We start from the raw sequence: 19,773 nt of genomic DNA, 5'->3' as shown, positions 1-19,773 counted from the left end.
AATCAAGCATTCTCCGGAGTTGGCACTGAAGACCCAAATCATCCTTGGTGAAGGTGCCATTTACAAAGGGCACAAGAATTAGGAGTGCAGTGCATACATAGGAGAAGTAGGGATTTTTCCTGCCAGAGGAGAGGACTTAGGTTTAGATAACCCCAAGAGAGCTGGGGATGGTTGGTAGAAATGTACCATTTATGCACCTCATGTCTTGGGGCCCCAAAATAACAGTTGGCTGCCTCTGAACATAGACTCTACAATCTCCTCAGCCAGTGGAAAAACAGATAGAATTCTCTCTCAGGATACAGGATCTAGATGGAAGGAGACCTGGACAGATGGTTTGATCGGTGGCCTTCAGCCAAGTTCATCCAGGTAGATGTCAGTCAAACCCACTGGTCCCAGAGGCCAGCTCAAACAAGACTCATAAGGCCCATTCCTCATTCTACCCTCTGATTCTCATCATGACACACCTTTGCCCAGCACAACACAAAGCTGTAGCACCAAAGACAGCCGAAAGAATGTCCGAATCCCACCAAGGAGGTCAAACACCCGGAGACCAAAAACAAAAAACAAAACCCAGACCCCAAACTGAGAAAAAACAGCCTGAAAACTCACACACAGAGCACAGTTGACTCTCCAGTGGTAACTTACCACATCATCCCAGCCTCGGAAAGCTGCCGGCTGCAAGGCAAGGGGGGGGCCTCGGTGGGGACACACTCGCCTGAGGGCTGGGGTCTGCAGCAATGGGCAGGTCACGCTGGGTCTTGGGAGGACTCCACGAAGAACTGTCAGTAAACAAAGGCCAACCAAGGGAGAAGAAGCAAAGGATATTTATTCAGAGCTTGTTGGAGCAAGGAAGTCAACCGCCATCACATGGATTGCGGCAGAGACTCAGAATCAGGCAGAGGAGTGGGAAACCGTCATTGTGGGGAATGGGAAGGCCTCAGCTCTGCTCTGATTGGAGGCCATGGGCGGGGGGAAGCTGTAGTGAGCAGTCCAGGTGCAGGGCGTCCTCTGTTGTTGTCAGGGGTATATATTTGGCTTTCTCTTGTTGGTCTTAAGTTGGGAACGGAGACCGACATGGAAGCTCTGTTATAAATACGGCCATTTTGGGACAACTGTTACAAGGGTTATTTAAAGTCCTGAGCTGGTTGCTAGATACTACGGTCAGACTTCCTACAAGCCTAACGTACAAGGAGTAGGCCTACCTCCTGGGCTGAAAACTGTTGATACTGGGTTGGTCCTTGGGTTGATTGCTGCTGATCGAGGGACCTATTCTTACATGTGATACCTGTGGATCATTTGTAATTTTAGTGTCTCACTGTAGACTGGTGGTCAGAAACAAGGTCAATGCTAAGAAAATGTGTGATCAGGGCTGGAGAGATTTTATAGACATTGATGACCCAAGGACCTCATCTGCCTTGATGAGACCAGGTCCTTCAGGAAGAGCATCACAAAAGAAGAGAGAAATTACAAGCAGATTGTCGATCTATTCATCGGAGTCCTCCACATACTCAAAATAATGTCGCACGGTAATGACAGGAAGGCCTTGGGAAGGAAAAGGCAGAGTCAGGCCTGAGGAGAGAACCTGGGCCCCACAGCTCATGAGACAGTGAGGCCCGACCCCAGACTGAGCTCCATCCCCAGCTCTGCATCCCCTGCCGGGCTTCAGTCACCTCGCCCCTGCCATGTGGAGTACGTCTCTGATCTCCAGGCCAGTCCCAGCCCTCAGATTCCATAAGGGACCATGAAGGAAGGCCCGTGTCCCCCTGTCCCCCAAGAGGCCCGCTTTGTGTCCCTGAATTTCTAGGCCTGAAGTTGCCTTCCACCCTCCTTCCCTCCCCTCCTGCTTTCCTTTCCCACCTCTGCTGATTAGCGTTCATTTCCTTGCTCCTTGTCAGCCTCCACAGGCCATATTGTTGTAGAATGAGGTCACACTGGAGGAAGCTGGGCGATGTACCCCACCTTCTCCAGTTCATCCCACATGGGGAGCGCCTGCGGGGTGTGCTGGGCCTGTGGGAGACCCCACATATCTAGTGACTGCCTTGTGTCTGGAATGACCCTAGGTTCTTGATGGACATTTAAACGTCACAACTCCAAACATTTTCTGAAAATGAAAGACAAGATTGGAGGTAAAGGAACTTGTCAACATACCCCTAATCTGTGTGAGAAGAACAACGTGGTGGTGCAGGCACAGGGAACCCACCAGGATTGGCTCTGGACCCCAAAAAGACCCGCAGGGAGGGGCCTCTGGAGGCCTGAGGGAAGGTTACAGGATGGGGGGTATGGCTGGGGTCTTGGGCAGGGCGGGACTGTGCAGCCAGAACACCGGGATCTGAGAGGACCAGTAGCCCCCTGCCCTGCTGCCCCAGGCTCTGTCCTGGGCCTGGGCACCTGAAGCCAGGTCAGCGGGCCATGAGAGCAGGTGTGCTACAGCCTAGCAGCTCTTCCCACAGCCTTCTACCATCCTTGAAGCCATGGAGTCACCTGGGCAAGTGCGAGTGTCCCAAGAAAGCAGGCACCAGGTGGAATGTGGGCAGGGAAAGAGAAACATGCTCTTGGATGTGCTACCACGTGACTTCTACACAAGGATCCGTGAGCACGTGGAGGGGCAGAGTGGAAATGTTGTCTCTGCCACCAGCCCTGGGAGCACCGTTTTGATCAGGAACATGAGGACAGGACAGGAAGGTGCCCACTGGATGCTGCAAGTGCAGCGGAGGATCTGCTCCCCACCCTCCTGACACCCATGGGAGAACTTGCCTGCAGGCTCAAGTGCAGGTGACTGAGCTGTGTCCCGCCAGAGATCCCCCATCACGGAGGAACACCTAACCCAGCAGCCTCTTGCTCTGTTCCCACCACATGTTACCCCAGGACCAAAGGCTTTGGTGCTCTGCAGAGGCAAAGCCAACAAGCCCTGGCCTAGGAAAGATCGTCTATAAGTAAGAAAGCAAGAAAAGCTGATTATAGGCACAGCACTCTCAAAACGCAAAGGCATAGTACTTCTGCTCTTGGGTATTTAAAATACGAGAACAAAATGCTCCTCCACACGTGTTTCCTTTGCCTTTCTGATACCACGCTTCCCATCCCCAATCTCCAGAGTTGCAGGTGTAACCCTGCTTCCATTGGTTCTGGCCCGAGGTAGCTCCCTACCTGGACAGTTCTCCGAGCCACTGCTGCCACTGAGGAAGCTCTCCACAGCACTGTCTTTAAAGACACAAACACAAACAGGAAGGTTATGAGAGAAAGGGGCACCCGCTCTTCCTCCTCCTGTTGGGGCCATGCTGGCTCACAGCATTGCCCTGCTCCCTCCCTGGATCCTCAGACCTTCCCTGGGCTCCGTGGGATCAGAGCCCTTCAACAAGACATTGATCACAGATGCAAAGTTTGAGATGAGAGCGAGGATCCCCCTTCACCATGTCACTCGGTCTGTTTCTACTGGGCCGTTCTCGATCTCACCTGCAGGACCATCACCCTGAAGTTCCAACTGTGAGGGGGAGGTTACCTTCGACATGTTCACATGTCAGAAGCCTAGGCTGCTACAGTAAAATGGGCAAGAACCACTTGGGGACGATGGAGATGATCTCTCCGTGTGGCCAACATCTATGGGAGGATGAGATTCTACTAAACTACAATGTTCTCCACAGAGGAGTCGTGATTCAAAAGGAAGCCAAAACATAAGTCACCTTATTTTATATTTTTACTCACTTAAAGAGCTCCTCTCGGCTTACTTCCTGGTAAAGGCCTTCAGAGGAAACCAAGAACCTATTTTGCCTTTTCCCACGGGCCAGTTAAATACCACTATGGCTGTTTGTGTTTAACCACCATCGCACAAACAGCCTTGAGGAGAATTCAACAGCCTCCTCAGAGGTGAGGTTTATTATGAAATGAAGTTGTTATTGGCTGAGTCACGGTGACTCCAAATTTCTTTTGCTATGAGAGCCCAGTGAACACTTTCCTGGTTGGGGATGGGGTTTTGTATTTATTTGTGTGTCTGTTTGTTTTTTCAGATTACTTGAGGTGTATCTGGCATATAATGAATTGCACATATTGAAATTGTACAATTTTATACATGTTGATATACATAACTATTGAGGAAGCAAGGTGATGGGATTTTTTCTTACTGGGAAAATTCATACTGGCAGCTGTGCTGCTTGGGAGGATATAAATCTAGGGAAACAGAAGCACACGCACGTACACACTCAGAATCCCACCTTATTGACAGGCGTATAGACACAGCTCATCTCCCTGCACCCTACTCACCACCTGCAGACAATGCGATTGCTCCTAGAAATATGACCATAGTTCTCTGCCTGGAATATCCTATTTTTTGTTTCAATTCACCTCTAATCCTTGACAATATGGCTGTAAAATATGCAGTGTGAAGGGACTTTTTTTTTAAGGAAGTTGATCCTGCCAAGTTCAGTGTAAGTGGGACACATTCCCTGGGGAAACACACCACCGCCATCCCACTGTCTGTCCCACTTTCTCTCTCTCACAGACAACCCCACTCATTCACAATCACACTCTGTAGAGTCACACAAAATATCCCCAAGCCTTGTGCACACAACCCAAGACCACATAAAAGGAACCGAATCCTGGAGCACGGGCAGGGGACTGAGAGGAAATGATGTCTCTGCCACCAGCCCTGGGAGCAACTTTTGATCAGGAACATGAGGACAGGACAGGAAGCTGCCAACTGGCTGCTGCAAGTGCAGCGGAGGGTCTGCTCCCCACCCTCGTGGCACCCATGGGAGAATTTGTCTCCAGGCTCAAGTGCAGGTGACAGAGCTGTGTCCTGCCAGAGAGACCCATCCCGGATGAACACCCAACCCAGCAGCCTCCTGCTCTGTGCCCACCACATGCTACCCCAGGACCAAAGGCTTTGGTGCTCTGCAGAGGCAAAGCCAACAAGACCTCATCTAGGAAAGATCGTCTTTAAGTAAGAAAGCAAGAAAAGTTGATTATATGCACAGCACTCTCAAAATGCATAGGCATAGTACCTCTGGTATTGGGTATTTAAAATACATTAACAAAATGCTCCTCCACACGTGTTTCCTTTGCCTTTCTGATACCACAATTGCCATCCCCAGTCTCCAGAGCTGCAGGTGTGACCTTGCACCCATTGGTTCTGGCACGAGTTAGTTCCCTACCTGGACAGACCTCCTAGCCACTGCTGCTGCTGAAGAAGCTCTCCATATCGCTGTCTTTAAAGACACAAACACAAACAGGAAGGTTATGAGAGAAAGGGGCACCCGCTCTTCCTCCTCCTGTTGGGGCCACACCGGCTCACAGCATCGTCCTGCTCTCTCCCTGGTTCCTCAGACCTTCCCTGGGAGCCGTGGGATCAGAGCCCTTCAACAAGACATTGATCACAGATGCAAAGCTTCTGATGAGAGCGATGATCGTCCTTCAACTTGTCACTCGGCCCGTTTCCACTGGGCCGTTCTCGCTGTCACCTGTAGGACCATCACCCTGAAGTTTCAACTGTGGGGGGGAGATTACCTTCAACGTGTTCACATGGCTGAAGCCTAGGCCGCTACAATGAAATGGGCAAGAACCACTTGGGGACGATGGAGACGTCCTCTCCGTGTGGCCAACATCTACGGGACGACGAGATTCTACTAAACTACAATGTTCTCCACAGAGGAGTCATGATTCAAAAGGAAGCCAAAACCTTAAGTCACCTTGTTTTATATTTTTACTCACTTAAAGAGCTCCTCTCGGCTTACTTCCTGGTAAACGCCTTCAGAGGAAACCAAGAGCCTATTTTGCCTTTTCCCACGGGCCAGTTAAATACCACTATGGATGCTTGTGTTTAACCACCATCGCACAAACACCCTTGAGGAGAATTCAACAGCCTACTCAGAGGTGAGGTTTATTATGAAATGAAGTTGTTATTGGCTGTCACGGTGACTCCAAATTTCTTTTGCTATGAGAGCCCTGTGAACACTTTCCTGACTGGGGATGGGGTTTTGTATTTATTTGTGTGTCTGTTTGTTTTTTCAGATTACTTGAGGTGTATCTGGCATATAATGAATTGCACATTTTGAAATTGTACAATTTTATACATGTTGACATACATAACTATTGAGGAAGCAAGGTGATGGGATTTTTTCTTACTAGGGAAGTTCATACTGGCAGCTGTGCTGCTCGGGAGGATATAAATCTAGGGAAACAGAAGCACACGCACGTACACACTCAGAATCCCACCTTATTGACAGACGTATAGACACAGCTTATCTTCCTGCACCCTACTCACCACCTGGAGACTATGCGATTGCTTCTAGAAATATGACCATAGTTCTCTGCCTGGAAAATCCTATTTTTTGTTTCAATTCACCTCTAATCCTTGACAATACGGCTGTAAAATGTGCAGTGTGAAGGGACTTTTTTTTTTTAAGGAAGTTGATCCTGCCAAGTTCAGTGTAAATGGGACACATACCCTGGGGAAACACACCACCCAAATCCTACTGTCTGTCTCTCTTTCTCTCTCTCACACACAACCCCACTCATTCACAATCACACTCTGTAGAGTCGCACAAAACATCCCCAAGCCTTGTGCACACAACCCAAGACCACATAAAAGGAACCCAATCCTGGAGCACGGGCAGGGGACTGAGAGGAAATGTTGTCTCTGCCACCAGCACTGGGAGCACCCTTTTGATCAGGAACATGAGGACAGGACAGGAAGCTGCCAACTGGCTGCTGCAAGTGCAGTGGAGGGTCTGCTCCCCACCCTCGTGGCAGCCATGGGTGAACTTGTCTCCAGGCTCAAGTGCAGGTGACAGAGCTGTGTCCTGCCAGAGAGCCCCCATCCCAGAGGAACACCCAGCCCAGCAGCCTCTTGCTCTGTTCCCACCACATGCTACCTCAGGACCAAAGGCTTTGGTGCTCTGCAGAGGCAAAGCCAACAAGCCCTGGCCTAGGAAAGATCGTCTATAAGTAAGAAAGCAAGAAAAGCTGATTATAGGCACAGCACTCTCAAAACGCAAAGGCATAGTACCTCTGCTATTGGGTATTTAAAATACGAGAATAAAATGCTCCTCCACACGTGTTTCCTTTGCCTTTCTGATACCACGCTTCCCATCCCCAGTCTCCAGAGCTGCAGGTGTAACCCCGTTCCCGTTGGCTGTGTGGCCCGAGGTGGTTCCCTACCTGGACAGTCCTCCTCTTCACTCATGCCGCTGCGGAAGCTCTCCACATCGCAGTCTTTAAAGACACAAATGCGAACAGGAAGGTTATGAGAGAAAGGGGCTCCCGCTCCTCCTCCTCCTGTTGGGGCCACGCCGGCCCACAGCATCGCCCTGCTCTCTCCCTGGGTCCTCTCTTCCCTGGGCTCCGTGGGGTCAGAGCCCTTCAACAAGACATTGATCACAGATGCAAAGCTTCAGATGAGAGCGAGGATCCCCCTTCACCTCATCACTTTGTCAGTTTCTGCTGGGCCGTTCTCGCTCTCACCTGCATAACCTTCACCCTGAAGTTCCAACTGTTGGGGGGAAGTTACCTTCGGCGTGCTCACTCTTCCGAAGCCTAGGCCGCTTCAAATGAAATGCCCAATGACCACTCGACGACAATGGAGATGATCTCTCCGTGTGGCCAACATCTATGGGAGGATGAGAGTCTACTAAACTACAATGTTCTCCAGAGAGGAGACGTGATTCAAAAGGAAGCCAAAACCGTAAGTGACCTTGTTTTATATTTCTACTCACTTAGAGACCTCCTCTCACCTTATTTCCTGGGAAAGGCCTTTAGAGGAAACCAAGGCCCTATGTTGCCTTTTCCCACAGGCCAGTTAAACACCATTATGGCTGCTTGTGTTTAACCGCCTTCGCACAAACAGCCTTGAGGAGAATTCAACAGCCTCCTCAGAGGTGAGATTCATTATGAAATGAAGTTGTAATTGGCTGAGCCATGGTGATTCCATATTTGTTTTCTTTGAGAGCCCTGTGAACACTTTCCTGAGTGGGGATGGGGTTTTCTGTTTATTTGTGTGTCTTTTTGTATTTTCAGATTACTTGAGGTGTATCTGGCATATAATGAATTACATATATTGAAATTGTACAATTTTATACATGTTGACATACATAACTACTGAGGAAGCAAGGTGATGGGATTTCTTCTTATTGGGAAAATTCATACTGGCAGCTGTGCTGCTCAGGGGGATATAAATCTAGGGAAGCAGAAGCACACGCACCTACACACTCAGAATCCCACCTTATCGACTGACATCCAGACACAGCTCATCTCCCTGCACCCAACCCGCCACCTGGAGACTATGCGACTGCTTCTAGAAATGTGACCATAGTTCTCTGCCTGGAAAATCCTATTTTTTTTTTCACTTCACCTCTAATCCTCATTCCAGTGGGAACCCAGAGTTAAATGGCTCCTCTACCTAAGGACAGCAAGGGTTTTCCCCAACAAGTGAGTGACTTCAGAATACATACCACTTTCACTTGTTCCTGAAGCCATCTGCAATTACAGAAAAGAAAACCATGAGGATCACTTCACCCTACTCAGGGTTTGCACAGGTCTTTAGTTCTCTAGGTGACTTCAGCAACCCAGATAGGACACTGAGGCTGCGTCAATGTCCCCCGCAGTAGGTGGAAACCTGATTTTCCTGGAGGCTGTCTCTCAAGCCCACTGAGATTGGCAATGACAAAACTCTCAATCCAAGGAGGAGAAATTGCTGCTCAGGAAGAGGCTCCCCAACCACACTATTTGTACGCAGGTTTGGTGTGGCCCGCAGCAAGTGTCCTCTTGAATCAGGGGTCACATGGCCAGAGACAATGACCCAACACTCTCCCCACCAGAGAAATTGTATGTATCACCTGTAATGTACACTGTCAAATTTTCCACTGAATTTGATTGGAAAATGTTAAAAAGACACAGGCCAAGTGTGATGTGACTTCTGCCAGGTCAAGTCACCAAACCAGAGCTCTTCACCAAACTCGATGGCAATTTCAACCTCCCGCAAAAAATTCAGGAATTTTCTGGTCAGCACTGATAAGATAATGTCCCATGTGCCCTCTCCATCCCCCAAAGGAATCCACCCAATAAAACACTTTTGTCTCCAGATGAAGATGTCCTCACCTGAAATAGTCATTTTTTACTTTTTATGACTTTCTTGTCTGGCCTGTAAAAACCTCTCCCTATCTGTAGCCCTTGGGAACATCTCTGTAGTTGCTACAAGGGATGCTGCCCAATTCATGAATTGCTTAATGAAGCCAATTAGATCTCCAAATTTACTTGGGTGAATTTTGTCTTTAACAGAAGGAAAGATATCAAGAAAGCAACATTTCTACCTCAGAGAGATCAACAGTCTCTTCCTCAGCAACAGGCACGGTCTCCTCTGCCTGGTCCACAGGAAGGACCTCAGTTACTGCGTTAAGGGATAAGAAGAAAGACACAGAGTAGCTGTCAGTCCATTGGTGGTGCTGCTCAAGAATGACTCAGGGAGGGATGCTTGATATGGACATGGGGCCAGAAAGTACAGAAGCAGGTGGTTACCAGGCATGACTGAACCACTGCTATGGGCCATCCTTGACAATATGGCTGAAAAATGTGCAGCGTGAAGGCACTTTTTTTTTTAAGAAAGTTGATCCTGGCCATTTTAGTGTAAGTGGAACACATCCCTTGCGGAAACATACAACCTCATCCCACTGTCTGTCTCTCTTTCTCTCTGTCACACATCCCCCCACTCATTCACAATCTCACTCTGTAGAGTCACCCAAAACACCCGCAAGCCTTGTGCACAAAACCCAACACCACATAAAAGGAACCCAATCCCAGAGCATGTGCCGGGGCTGAGGGGAAATGTTGTCCCTGCCGCCCGCCCTGGGAGGACCCTTTTGATCAGGAACATGAGGACAGGACAGGAAGCTCCCACTGGGTGCTGCCAGCACAGGGGAGGATCTGCTCCTCACCCTCCTGGTGCCCATGGGAGAACTTGCCTGCAGGCTCAAGTGCAGGTGACAGAGCTGTGTCCTGCCAGAGAGACCCATCCCGGAGGAACACCCAACCCAGCAGCCTCCTGCTCTGTTCCCACCACATGCTACCCCAGGACCAAAGGCTTTGGTGCTCTGCAGAGGCAAAGCCAACAAGCCTTGACCTAGGAAAGATTGGCTTTAAGTAAGAAAGCAAGAAAAGCTGATTATACGCACAGCACTCTCAAAACCCAAAGGCATAGTACCTCTGCTACTGCCTTTCTGATATCATGCTTCCCATCCCCAGTCTCCAGAACAGTAGGTGTAACCCCCCTCCCATTGGCTCTGACCCAAGGTAGCTCCCTACCTGGACAGTCCTCCTCACCACTGCTGCCGCTGAGGAAGCTCTCCCCATCGCAGTCTTTAAAGACACAAACACGAACAGGAAGGTTATGAGAGAAAGGGGCTCCCGCTCTTCCTTCTGTTGTGGCCATGCTGGCTCACAGCAGTGCCCTGCTCTCTCCCTGGGTCCTCAGACCTTCCCTGGGCTCCATGGGATCAGAGCCCTTCAACAAGACATTGATCACAGATGCAAACTTTCAGATGAGAGCAAGGATCCTCCTTCAACTTGTCACTCGGCCAGTTTCCACTGGGCCATTCTCGCTCTCACCTGCAGAACCATCACCCTGAAGTTTCAACTGTTGGGGGAAGGTTACCTTCCACGGGTGCAGTGATCAGACCCCAAGGCCTCTTCACACGAAATGCCCAGTGACCACTCAGGGACGATGGAGATGTTCTGTCTGTGTGGCCAACATCTATGGAACAATGAGATTCTACTAAACTACAGTGTACTCCACAGAGAAGTCGTGATTCAAAAGGAAGCGAAATCTTAAGTGACCTTGTTTTCATTTCTGTCTTACAGCACTCTTCTCAGCTTATTTCCTGGCAAAGGCCTTCAGAAGAAACCAAGACTCTATTTCATCTTTTCTCAAAGGCCAGTTACATACCATTATGGCTGCTAGTCTTTAACCGCCGTCGCACAAACAGCCTGGAGGAGAATTCCACAGCCTACTCAGAGGTGAGGTTTATTATTAACAGAAGTTGTTATTGGCCAAGTCATGGTGACTCCAAAACACAGTTGTTTTCCTTTGACAGTCCTGTGAACACTTTCCTCGGTGGGGATAGGAACACCACTGTTCCCATGTGATTTAGAAAGAAGGACATGGTTTTTCCCTTGGGAAATCCATTTCCCCACCCCACACTTCGTATTCTTATTCTCTGCAGGAAATTGGAATCAGTACAAACCTTCCTATTGGAGATAGCAAGGGTGTACCACCTGTATTAGCACGTGAGCAATCCCCGAATACTTACTGTTTCTGCCCCGTCTGGAGGCCACCTGCAATGAGAGGAAACACTGTTGCATCACATTATGTGTGTACTGTGTCCTTGGTGGTTTGGCAACTATTGCAAACAAAATGAGAAACAGTAGTAAGTCAAAGGCCCCCAAAACAAGCATAGAGTTCTCCAATGGGAAAGGGCATGAGCTTTTCCTGGGGAATGTATCTGTCAAGTCCATTGATGGAGCAATTGAAAAACTCTTAATCCATGGAGAAAAAAAATGTTTTTTGAGTAAAAGGGTCCCTACCATACAGTTCACATCCTCCCCTTCCACCACACCAAGAAAATAGTATCTAACATCTAGAATGTACGCTGTCATTTTTTCATATCTGAACTCAACTCAAAAAGAGAGGAACCAAGAAAGCAACATTTCTCTCTTAGGCAAAGACAGGCAAGCTTACCTTGGAAGTAAATGGAGACTTTCCTTCTGCCCCGTCTGCAGGAAGCTCCTCATCCAGGCTCTCAGAGAGATCTAGGAACCCAGAGAAAATGTCAGCCCCTTGGTGGTGTTGCTCAGGAATTACTTGGGGATCTTTAGCGATACAGCCACGGGGAGAGAGTGTATGGCAGTCATCTGCTGCTGGGCCACCTTCCTGGGTGGACAACAGGAAGACAGCCTATAACAACTCTATTTGTAACCACCAAAACTAGAAGCAACCAAGCTGTCCTTCAACAGGTGACTGGATAAACAGAGTGATACATCCACACGATGACACATTATTCTGTAATTAATATAACTGAGCTACCAAGCCACACACACACACACACACACACACACACACACACACAAAGACAAGGATGAATGTTAAATAGAGATAAGTGAGAAAGTCAGTGTGAAAAAGTCCATAGTTTATGATTCCAACTATTTGACATTCTGGAGAAAGAAAAACTATAGAGATGATGGAAAAGATCAGTGGTTGCTAGGATTTTATAGAGAAAGGGAAGAGGATGAGTAGGTGAAACTGGATTTATGAATGATAACCTTGCTGGGTAGAGGATTCTTGGTTGTAGGTTCTTCCCTTTTAATTCGTTGAATTGTCATGCCTCTCCTTTCTGGCCTGTAGAGTTTCTGCTGAGAAATCTGCTTATAGCCTTCTGGAGTTTCCCGTCTAGGTAACTATCTGCCTATAAGATTCCCTCTTTATCTTTCATCTTTGCCATTTTAATTACTGTATGTCTTGGTGTTGTCTTCCTGGGGTTCATCTTGTTAGGGGCTCTCTGTGCTTCCAGGACCTGGTACCTGTTTCCTTCCCCAGATTGCAGATGTTTTCAGTTATTATTTCTTCAAAGAGAACTCTACTGCTTTGTCTCTCTCTTCTTCTGGGACCCCTATGTTGAGAATATTGTTTTGTTTGTTGTCACACAGCTCTCTAAATATCCTCTCATTTTTAGAAATTCTTTTTTCTCTCTGTTCCTGAGCTTTGTTGCTTTCCTGGTCTCTATCTTTCATCTCATTGATTCTTCCTCCTACTTTCAGCAGTCTACTATTCATTCTCTCCATTATATTTTTCATTTCAGTTACTATATTCTTCAGCTCTGAGTGGCTCTTTTTCAAATCTATCTCTATGTTGACGTTCTTACTGAGATGATTGATTCCTTCCCTCAGGTAAGTGAGTACTGTTATGACTGTTACTTTGAAATCTTTATGAAGAAGATTGGTGGTCTGCTTTATTTAACCCTTTTTCTGGTGTCTTATCTTGTTCTTTTGTTTGGAACATATTTCTCTCTCTCCTCATTTTGTCTGGGTTTCTGTGTTTCTTCCTTTGTATCAGAGAGATCTGGTTTGCCACCTGGCCTAGAAAGTAATGCCTTTATGAAGAAGGTGTCCTGTGGTGTCCAGAAACATAAGACTCTGCTCACCAGTGCCTGGTTATTCTCTGCGGTGGGGCCACGGTTGCTGTTAGTGGGCTGTGGGTGGGACTGCCTTCCTGCCTATATGTCTGCAGTGGCAGAGACTGGCACCGACCCTCTACACACCCTCTGTGTGCCTGGAGGCACTTCTGCTGGGGTTTGTTGTGGTTGGAGCCATGCTATGTCTACCGGTTGGAAATGGCAGGCACTGCTGGACCAGAGGGGCAGGTACTGCATGTATGAAAGGGAGTGCTCTGCAGGGCTGTGCCACCAGAAGAGCATGGCACATTTGGAATTGGCTCCCGTAGGTCCCCAAACACTTGGGCTGAGCAGGGCTGGGGGAGCATCATCCACCTGCCCTTTCTCCTCGGGAGAGAGCTCTCCCCAGTCCCCGCCCCTCTGGCACACTTCCTGCTACTGGGAAATCTTTCAAACAGCCACCTCTGTGTTGGGTCCCCATGGGACCAATGGAGCATGCCTGTCCCAGAAGCAACAAGAGTCTCAGCCTCCCAGAGTGCTCCAGCTCTCCCTGGTGTCCAGCCCTATTAATTACCAAATAGAGCTACTATGGAAAACAATATGGGAGATTCCTCAAAATATTAATAAAACTGCCATTTGATCTGGCAATTTCACTTTAGGGTAGATACCCAAGAGCATTGGAATCTGGATCTCACAATGACCCCTGCCCTCCCAGGCACACTGCAGCGCTAGTCACAGTCACCAAATATGGGGACAATCTAAGTGTCTGTGGACAGAGAAATGGGTACAGAAAATGTGGTACATATCTACAACGGGATATTGTTTGGCCTTAAAAAAGGAGCTCCTGGCATCTCTGATGACACAGATGGCCCTGGAGGACATTATGCTAAGTGAAATAAGCCGGACATAGAAAGACAATACTTCACGATATCAGCTCTGTGTGGAGTCTAAAATAGTCAAGCACAGAGAAGCAGAGAGTTGAATGGTGGTCGTCAGGGTATGTGTGGAAGGAAATGTTGGGCAAGGGCTCAGAGTTTCAGTTTTACAAATGCATACGTTTTTTACTTCTAAGTAAATGTATATAATACATTTGTATAATAAGTACAACATAGGGCCTATGATTAAAGACACTGTATTGTGTGTTTAAAAATTTGCTAAGAATCATATGATCTTATGTTGAGTGCCAATACCATGAAAGAAAAAAATCCAACAGACAAATTATGTGAGAAAGTATCTTATTTTTGGTGGGACAATATAGAAAAGTGGCAGAGCACAGGGGCTGAGAGAACGGGGCCAGTGCCTGCTGACCTGGGCCTCAGGTGTCTCTGCACCGTCCTGTGAAAAAGTTACTAGAGCCTACTTCCTGGGATCATGGCATGAGGCTCAAAATGATTAAATGTAGCAAAAGTCTTCAGAAAACAGACTGGTGATTCAGAAGTACACTGTAAGTGTTTTGTCATTAAATGGCTGCACAAATAAGGTTGATGCTTGGTAGTGGCTGCATCCAGACAGGGGACTTGGATGGCTACAGGATGGGGGATGGTGATAGGTTACTTTTCATCTCTTTCCATAGCTGTGATGCTTTGCAGCTCATGGAGAATATCTGTTAGCATCTCCTGTGATCCCCATGTTAGCCTTGAGGGGTGGGCAGAACAGGGTCTGGGACCCACAGCATGTGGCTCATGGCATGGCAAATCAGATCTTAAAAGATTTGCCCAGAGTCACAACACTGACATATGGTGGATCTGGGACAGGAACAGGTTGATCCCATGGGGACAGAGATCCCTGAATCCCTGAGACCTGCCCAGGACACCTGAGATCCAGCCCTGCAGCCCGGAACCAATGTCTCCCCTTGCTTCATTTCTCAAATCCTCCTACCCCGAGGCTTCTGCAGGAGACAGTGGAAGCCCTGGAGGAGGTGACTGGGCCAAGAGAAGAGCCCAGATCCTAACCCAGGCCTTTTCTCTCTGTTTCAATCTCCGATCCTAACAAAAGCAGTTTCCCTTAAAGGGAGAGCCTCTGAAGGGGCAGGGGACGTCCCTGTGGGCACCTGCCCAGGCCTCTGCACACTGTCAGCTGTCTCACACTGAGCCACCCGATGGCCAGGTGACCATCCTGAGGGACCAGTGGTCTGTTTGGCTCCCAAGCTGACTCAGAACCTGGGACATTCCAAAGTGCCATGTGACCATTACAGGAGGTTGCAGGAGGTGAGTGCTGGGCCATGTGCAGGATGGAAATCAAATGGTGCAGCAGAAGGCAGATTTATTAAGAGGGGTTGCAGGGCATGCAGTAAAGCAGAGAGGGTGCTCCCCAGGCAGAGGAGCCCCTCCTGGGTGGTCTGTCAGCTCTGTTACTGGAAGTACAACAAGCAGCTGAAGGACAGGGTGGAACAGTTGTGACTTCTCTGGGGAGAGCCTCAGAAAGAGGGGGTGTTTTCCTTATTAAGGCTCTTCCAGGGGTTGTCATGACAATTAGAAACTGTCATGGCACGGATGGGCATGATGTTTTCTATGTAAATGAGATTTTAATGAAGTCAGAGATCTGTTCCCCATCAAACCAGATGTCATCCTGGCTAGATCTAGTTCCAGTCAGTTTCCACCACATCTTGCTTGTCAGTCTTGGACCCCTCTGCCAGTTGCCCCCCTCTCTGGCTAGTCAAGCTACTTCAGGCCTTTGTCTGCTTACCCAGCTCTGTCCCTTTCTGACCCCATGAAGGGTCTGCCAGGAATTAGCTTCCCTTCAGCTGACCAGCCCTGCATGAACAGCTAGAGTGAATTAACCGGTAAGCGGCCATTTGGGCTGGTGCTTCAGTGGTTTCATGAATCACGTCTGTGGCCCTCCATGTCCCACTCCTGCTCTGAGCCCAGTCTGAGCAGCCCAGGGTAAGGCTTAGATAAAAGGAAGGCAGCTGCACCCAGGGATTGTGGAACTGGCCATAATTCCTTACCTGGAAAACTCATTTCTTACTATACCCCCAACCCCCATCCCCACCAGGTACCTGGAAGGAGGGTGGCTCCAGAGACTAAAGTCAGCAAGCAAGCCCCGCGTTACTTATCTAGATTATTTCCTTAGCGAGTGAGGAATTCTGGGAGACTTACGGTTTTCTCCTGCTCCTGATGCCACCTGCAATGACAGAGGAGAAAACACTGTGAGAATCAGACCACTTTGTGTCCTGTTTGCACAGGAATTTTGTTCTCTTGGTGACTGTAGAAAACCAGATGAGATGCCATGGTGGAGGCAAAGGCCCCTCAAACAAGCATCCAGGGCACATACGGAAAAGACAAAAGCTTTCCCTGGAGAGTGTAGCTCTCCAGTCTGGTTTGTGTGGCAATTACAAAATCCTTAATAAAAAAAGGAAAAATTGCTGAGGAAAACTGGATGCCCTTTTAAATCAAGTATCAGTGGCTAAGATTCTTCTCCATCCCTCTCTCCCAAATAAGCTCTACCTGATATCTTCTGTCTGTATGTGATCAGCTTTCCTATCTAAACTTGATTGAAAAGGAAGCCGAGAAAGCAATCACTGTTTCTGTCTTGGAGGAAGGCAGCCTTACCGTGGCTCCTGACCGGACCTCCTGCTCCGCCTTGCTTTCACAGGGCTCCACCACGTCCTCAGGGCCAACTAGGGAGATGCGGAATTGAGTCAGTACAGTGGCGGTGCTCGGGAATTCCTCAGGGAACTGAGGGTGATTGGACAAAGGAGGGACTCGGGTGTGGGTGGTTAACAAGCACAGACTGAGCTGTTGCTGGGCCGTCCCCTTGTTGGAAGAAGGATGGGGGAGTGAGCAGGAGGGACATGAGAATCAAAGCCTGTGTCTTTCCAGGTAAAGACCCCCGAGGCCTGGTGAAACAGTCTGTCTACACATGAGTCAGTGATATCAGGTGACTCTGGAACCACACCCTGTGGCCCCAGGCAAAAAATATGCATCATTGTTCTCCAGAAAGATCCAGGGGCCAGATTCCTGGTGGGCAGACAGTGTGTTCAGGCGAGATGAACTCCATCCAGCTCACAGGAAGGGAAGGTCACCGGCTAGTAGAAAGTCCTGTGTTCTCAAATATGGGAAACAATGTCATCCCGCATTATTTATTCCTCACAAATACAAGTGCTTCCAAATAGAACATAAATTCCTGAGATACTTGCCAAGTCGTAGAAAAGCAAGTCATAGAAAAGACCATAGCTTAGCTTTCAGAAAGAGATCTGGACGAAAGGTCAAGGAACTAAGGAACACATTACACTGAAACCACTTTAATAGATACTCATTCTTTTTTAAAGCTATAATTCTCCCTGCAAATGTATGCAATTGTCTAGTTACCTAAAATTTCATTGCTCTCATCTACGTATGTTATCTATTTTTCTTTGTGTGTTACTAACAATCAATGTACTTAGTTATCTATCAGTCACTAAATTAATTCATTAATGTCTCTTTAATTGTATGTTGAAAGACTGGCTATTCTTTGAGGAAAAAATCACTCTATTTCACCATGCTTACATGTGGGGTGCTGAATGAGTTGGGTGGTAGCATATAATTGATTTCTCTGTAAGATGTAATTTTGGATAATACCTACAACATAAAAGTAAATTGAAACTTAGACACTCACATTCCTTTTTTTTATTATTAAGGTATCATTGAAAGACATTCTTATGAAGGTTTCACATGAAAAACATTGTGCTTACTACATTCACCCATATTATCAAGCCCCCCTCACACCCCACTGCAGGCACTGTCCATAAGCATAGTAAGATGCCACAGAGTCACTACGTCTTCTCTGTGCTATACTTTCTTCCCCTTGACACCAGTGACATTATGGCATGTGTGCCACTCATAGTGCCCCTCAGTCCACTTCTCCTCCCTGACCCCTCCCTCTCCCCTCAGCCCCTCTCCCCTCACCCCCCTGTGGTAACCACTAGACCCTTCTTGGAGTCTGTGAGTCCGCTGCTGTTTTATTCCTTCAGTTTGCTTCATTGTTATACGCCACAAATGGGCACTCACATTCTAATGATCTCTTTGGGAAAACTATTTCCAGTTGACCCTTGAACAACATGGGTGTGAACTGTGGGGGTCCACTTATAAGTGGATTGTTTTTCAACAAATACACTATAGTACAGGAAACGGAATTTCTCTTAACATTTTCTTAATATTTTCTTTTCTCTAGCTTACTTTATTGAAAGAATACAATATATAATACATTTAACATTCAAAATATACGCTAACTGACAATGTTATTAGTAAGACTTCAGAACAACCATAGGCGATTAGTAGTTAAATTTGGGGGAAGTCAGTTATCACCCAGATATAAACCCATGCATCTGTATGTCCAATATGACAAAGGAGCCAAGAATATACAATGACGACAAGTCAGTCTCTTCAATACCTGGTGTTGGGAAAATTGGGCAGCTACATGAAAGAGAATGAAACTGGATTACTATCTAATTCCATACACAAAAGTAAATGTGAAATGGATAAAATATTTAAAAGTAAGACATGAGACCATAAATCTCTTAGAAGACAACTTAGGCAAAAATCTCTTGAAGAAAAGTATAAGCAAATTTCTTCTGGACACATCTCGTGCAAGAGAAACAAAAGCAAAAATGAATAGATGGGACAACATCAAACTAAAAAGTTTCTCTACGGCAAAAGACACCAACAGAACAAAAAGGCAGCCTACATTGTGGGAGGATATATTCATAAATGATTTATCTGATAAGAGGTTAACATCTGAAATATATGAAGAACTCATACAACTCCACACCAAAAAGAAAAAACAACCTGATTAAAAAGTGGGCAGGGGACCTGAACAGACATTTCCCCAGAGAAGAAATACAGATGGCCAACAGGCACATGAAAAGATATTTCACATCACCAAGAAAATGCAAATCAAAACTACAAGGTGGTACCACCCCACACCATTCAGAATGGCCATTGTTCAAAGGACAAGAAATAACAAGTGCTGGTAAGGATGTGGAGAAATGGGAACCCTCCTACACTCTCGGTGGGAATATAAATCGGTGCAGCCCCTATGGAAAGCAGGGTGGAGGTTCCTCAAACAATTGAAATAGAAATATACAACCCAGTAATTCCACTTCTAGAAATTTACCTGAGGATAATAAAATCCCTGATTTGTAAAGGTATATGCATCCCTGTGTTTATTGTTGCATTATTTACAATAGCCAAGATATGGAAGCAGGCAAAGTGTCCGTCAATAAATACATGGATAAAGAAGAGGTGGTGGTACATATACACAATGGAATATTACTCAGCCATAGAAAGAAAGAAAGCCTGCCATTTGTGACAACATGGATGGGCCTAGAGGATATTATGCTAAGTCCAATAATCCAGGCAGAGAAAGACAAGTACCACATGATTTCACTTATTTGTGGAATCTAAAGACAAAACAAAGTGAACAAAATAGCAGTAGACGCATAGACATTGAGCAGTGACTGGTGGTTACCTTGGGAGAGGGGTTGGGATTAGTGGGTGGTGAGCAGGAAGGGGATAAAGGGCACGAAAGTTCTCAGTCATAATACCAGTTGCTCGTGGGAATGGTAACACAGTACGGAGAATACAGCCAATGATTCTCCTCACATGTTTCTATGTTGCCAGACAGTAACTGCACTAGTTGAGGTCAGAAT

General features: G+C 47.2%; 1 protein-coding gene and 2 long non-coding RNA genes across 5 annotated transcripts in view; all 3 read right to left on the bottom strand.

Annotated features, from left to right (window-relative positions):
• Positions 1 to 19,773, bottom strand: part of LOC118934118 (uncharacterized protein KIAA1671-like) — a 271,613-nt gene that overhangs the window by 190,343 nt on the left and 61,497 nt on the right. The window contains exon 5 of one of the 3 annotated variants that reach the window (XM_057491739.1): positions 15,030 to 16,764. The exons of the other annotated variants lie outside the window; for them this stretch is intronic. Within the exon in view, the coding sequence (XP_057347722.1) occupies positions 16,693 to 16,764 (72 nt within the window). The 3' untranslated portion in view covers positions 15,030 to 16,692. Of the gene's footprint in view, positions 1 to 15,029; positions 16,765 to 19,773 lie in introns of those variants that run through there. 3 annotated transcript variants of the gene reach the window in all.
• LOC130680668 (uncharacterized) lies at positions 948 to 3,065 on the bottom strand. The gene is made up of 3 exons (XR_008993707.1): positions 1,858 to 3,065; positions 1,203 to 1,542; positions 948 to 1,083 (listed from the first exon to the last, which is right to left on the bottom strand). It is a non-coding gene; the product is annotated as an uncharacterized LOC130680668 (long non-coding RNA).
• On the bottom strand, positions 9,251 to 10,980 carry LOC130680670 (uncharacterized). The gene is made up of 3 exons (XR_008993709.1): positions 10,634 to 10,980; positions 10,285 to 10,338; positions 9,251 to 9,373 (listed from the first exon to the last, which is right to left on the bottom strand). It is a non-coding gene; the product is annotated as an uncharacterized LOC130680670 (long non-coding RNA).

This window comes from Manis pentadactyla, chromosome 14, assembly GCF_030020395.1.
Source record: "Manis pentadactyla isolate mManPen7 chromosome 14, mManPen7.hap1, whole genome shotgun sequence".
NCBI classification, from domain to species: domain Eukaryota; kingdom Metazoa; phylum Chordata; class Mammalia; order Pholidota; family Manidae; genus Manis; species Manis pentadactyla.
Note: the sequence above shows the minus strand (reverse complement) of the source record. Positions and strands in the feature narration are given on the sequence as shown.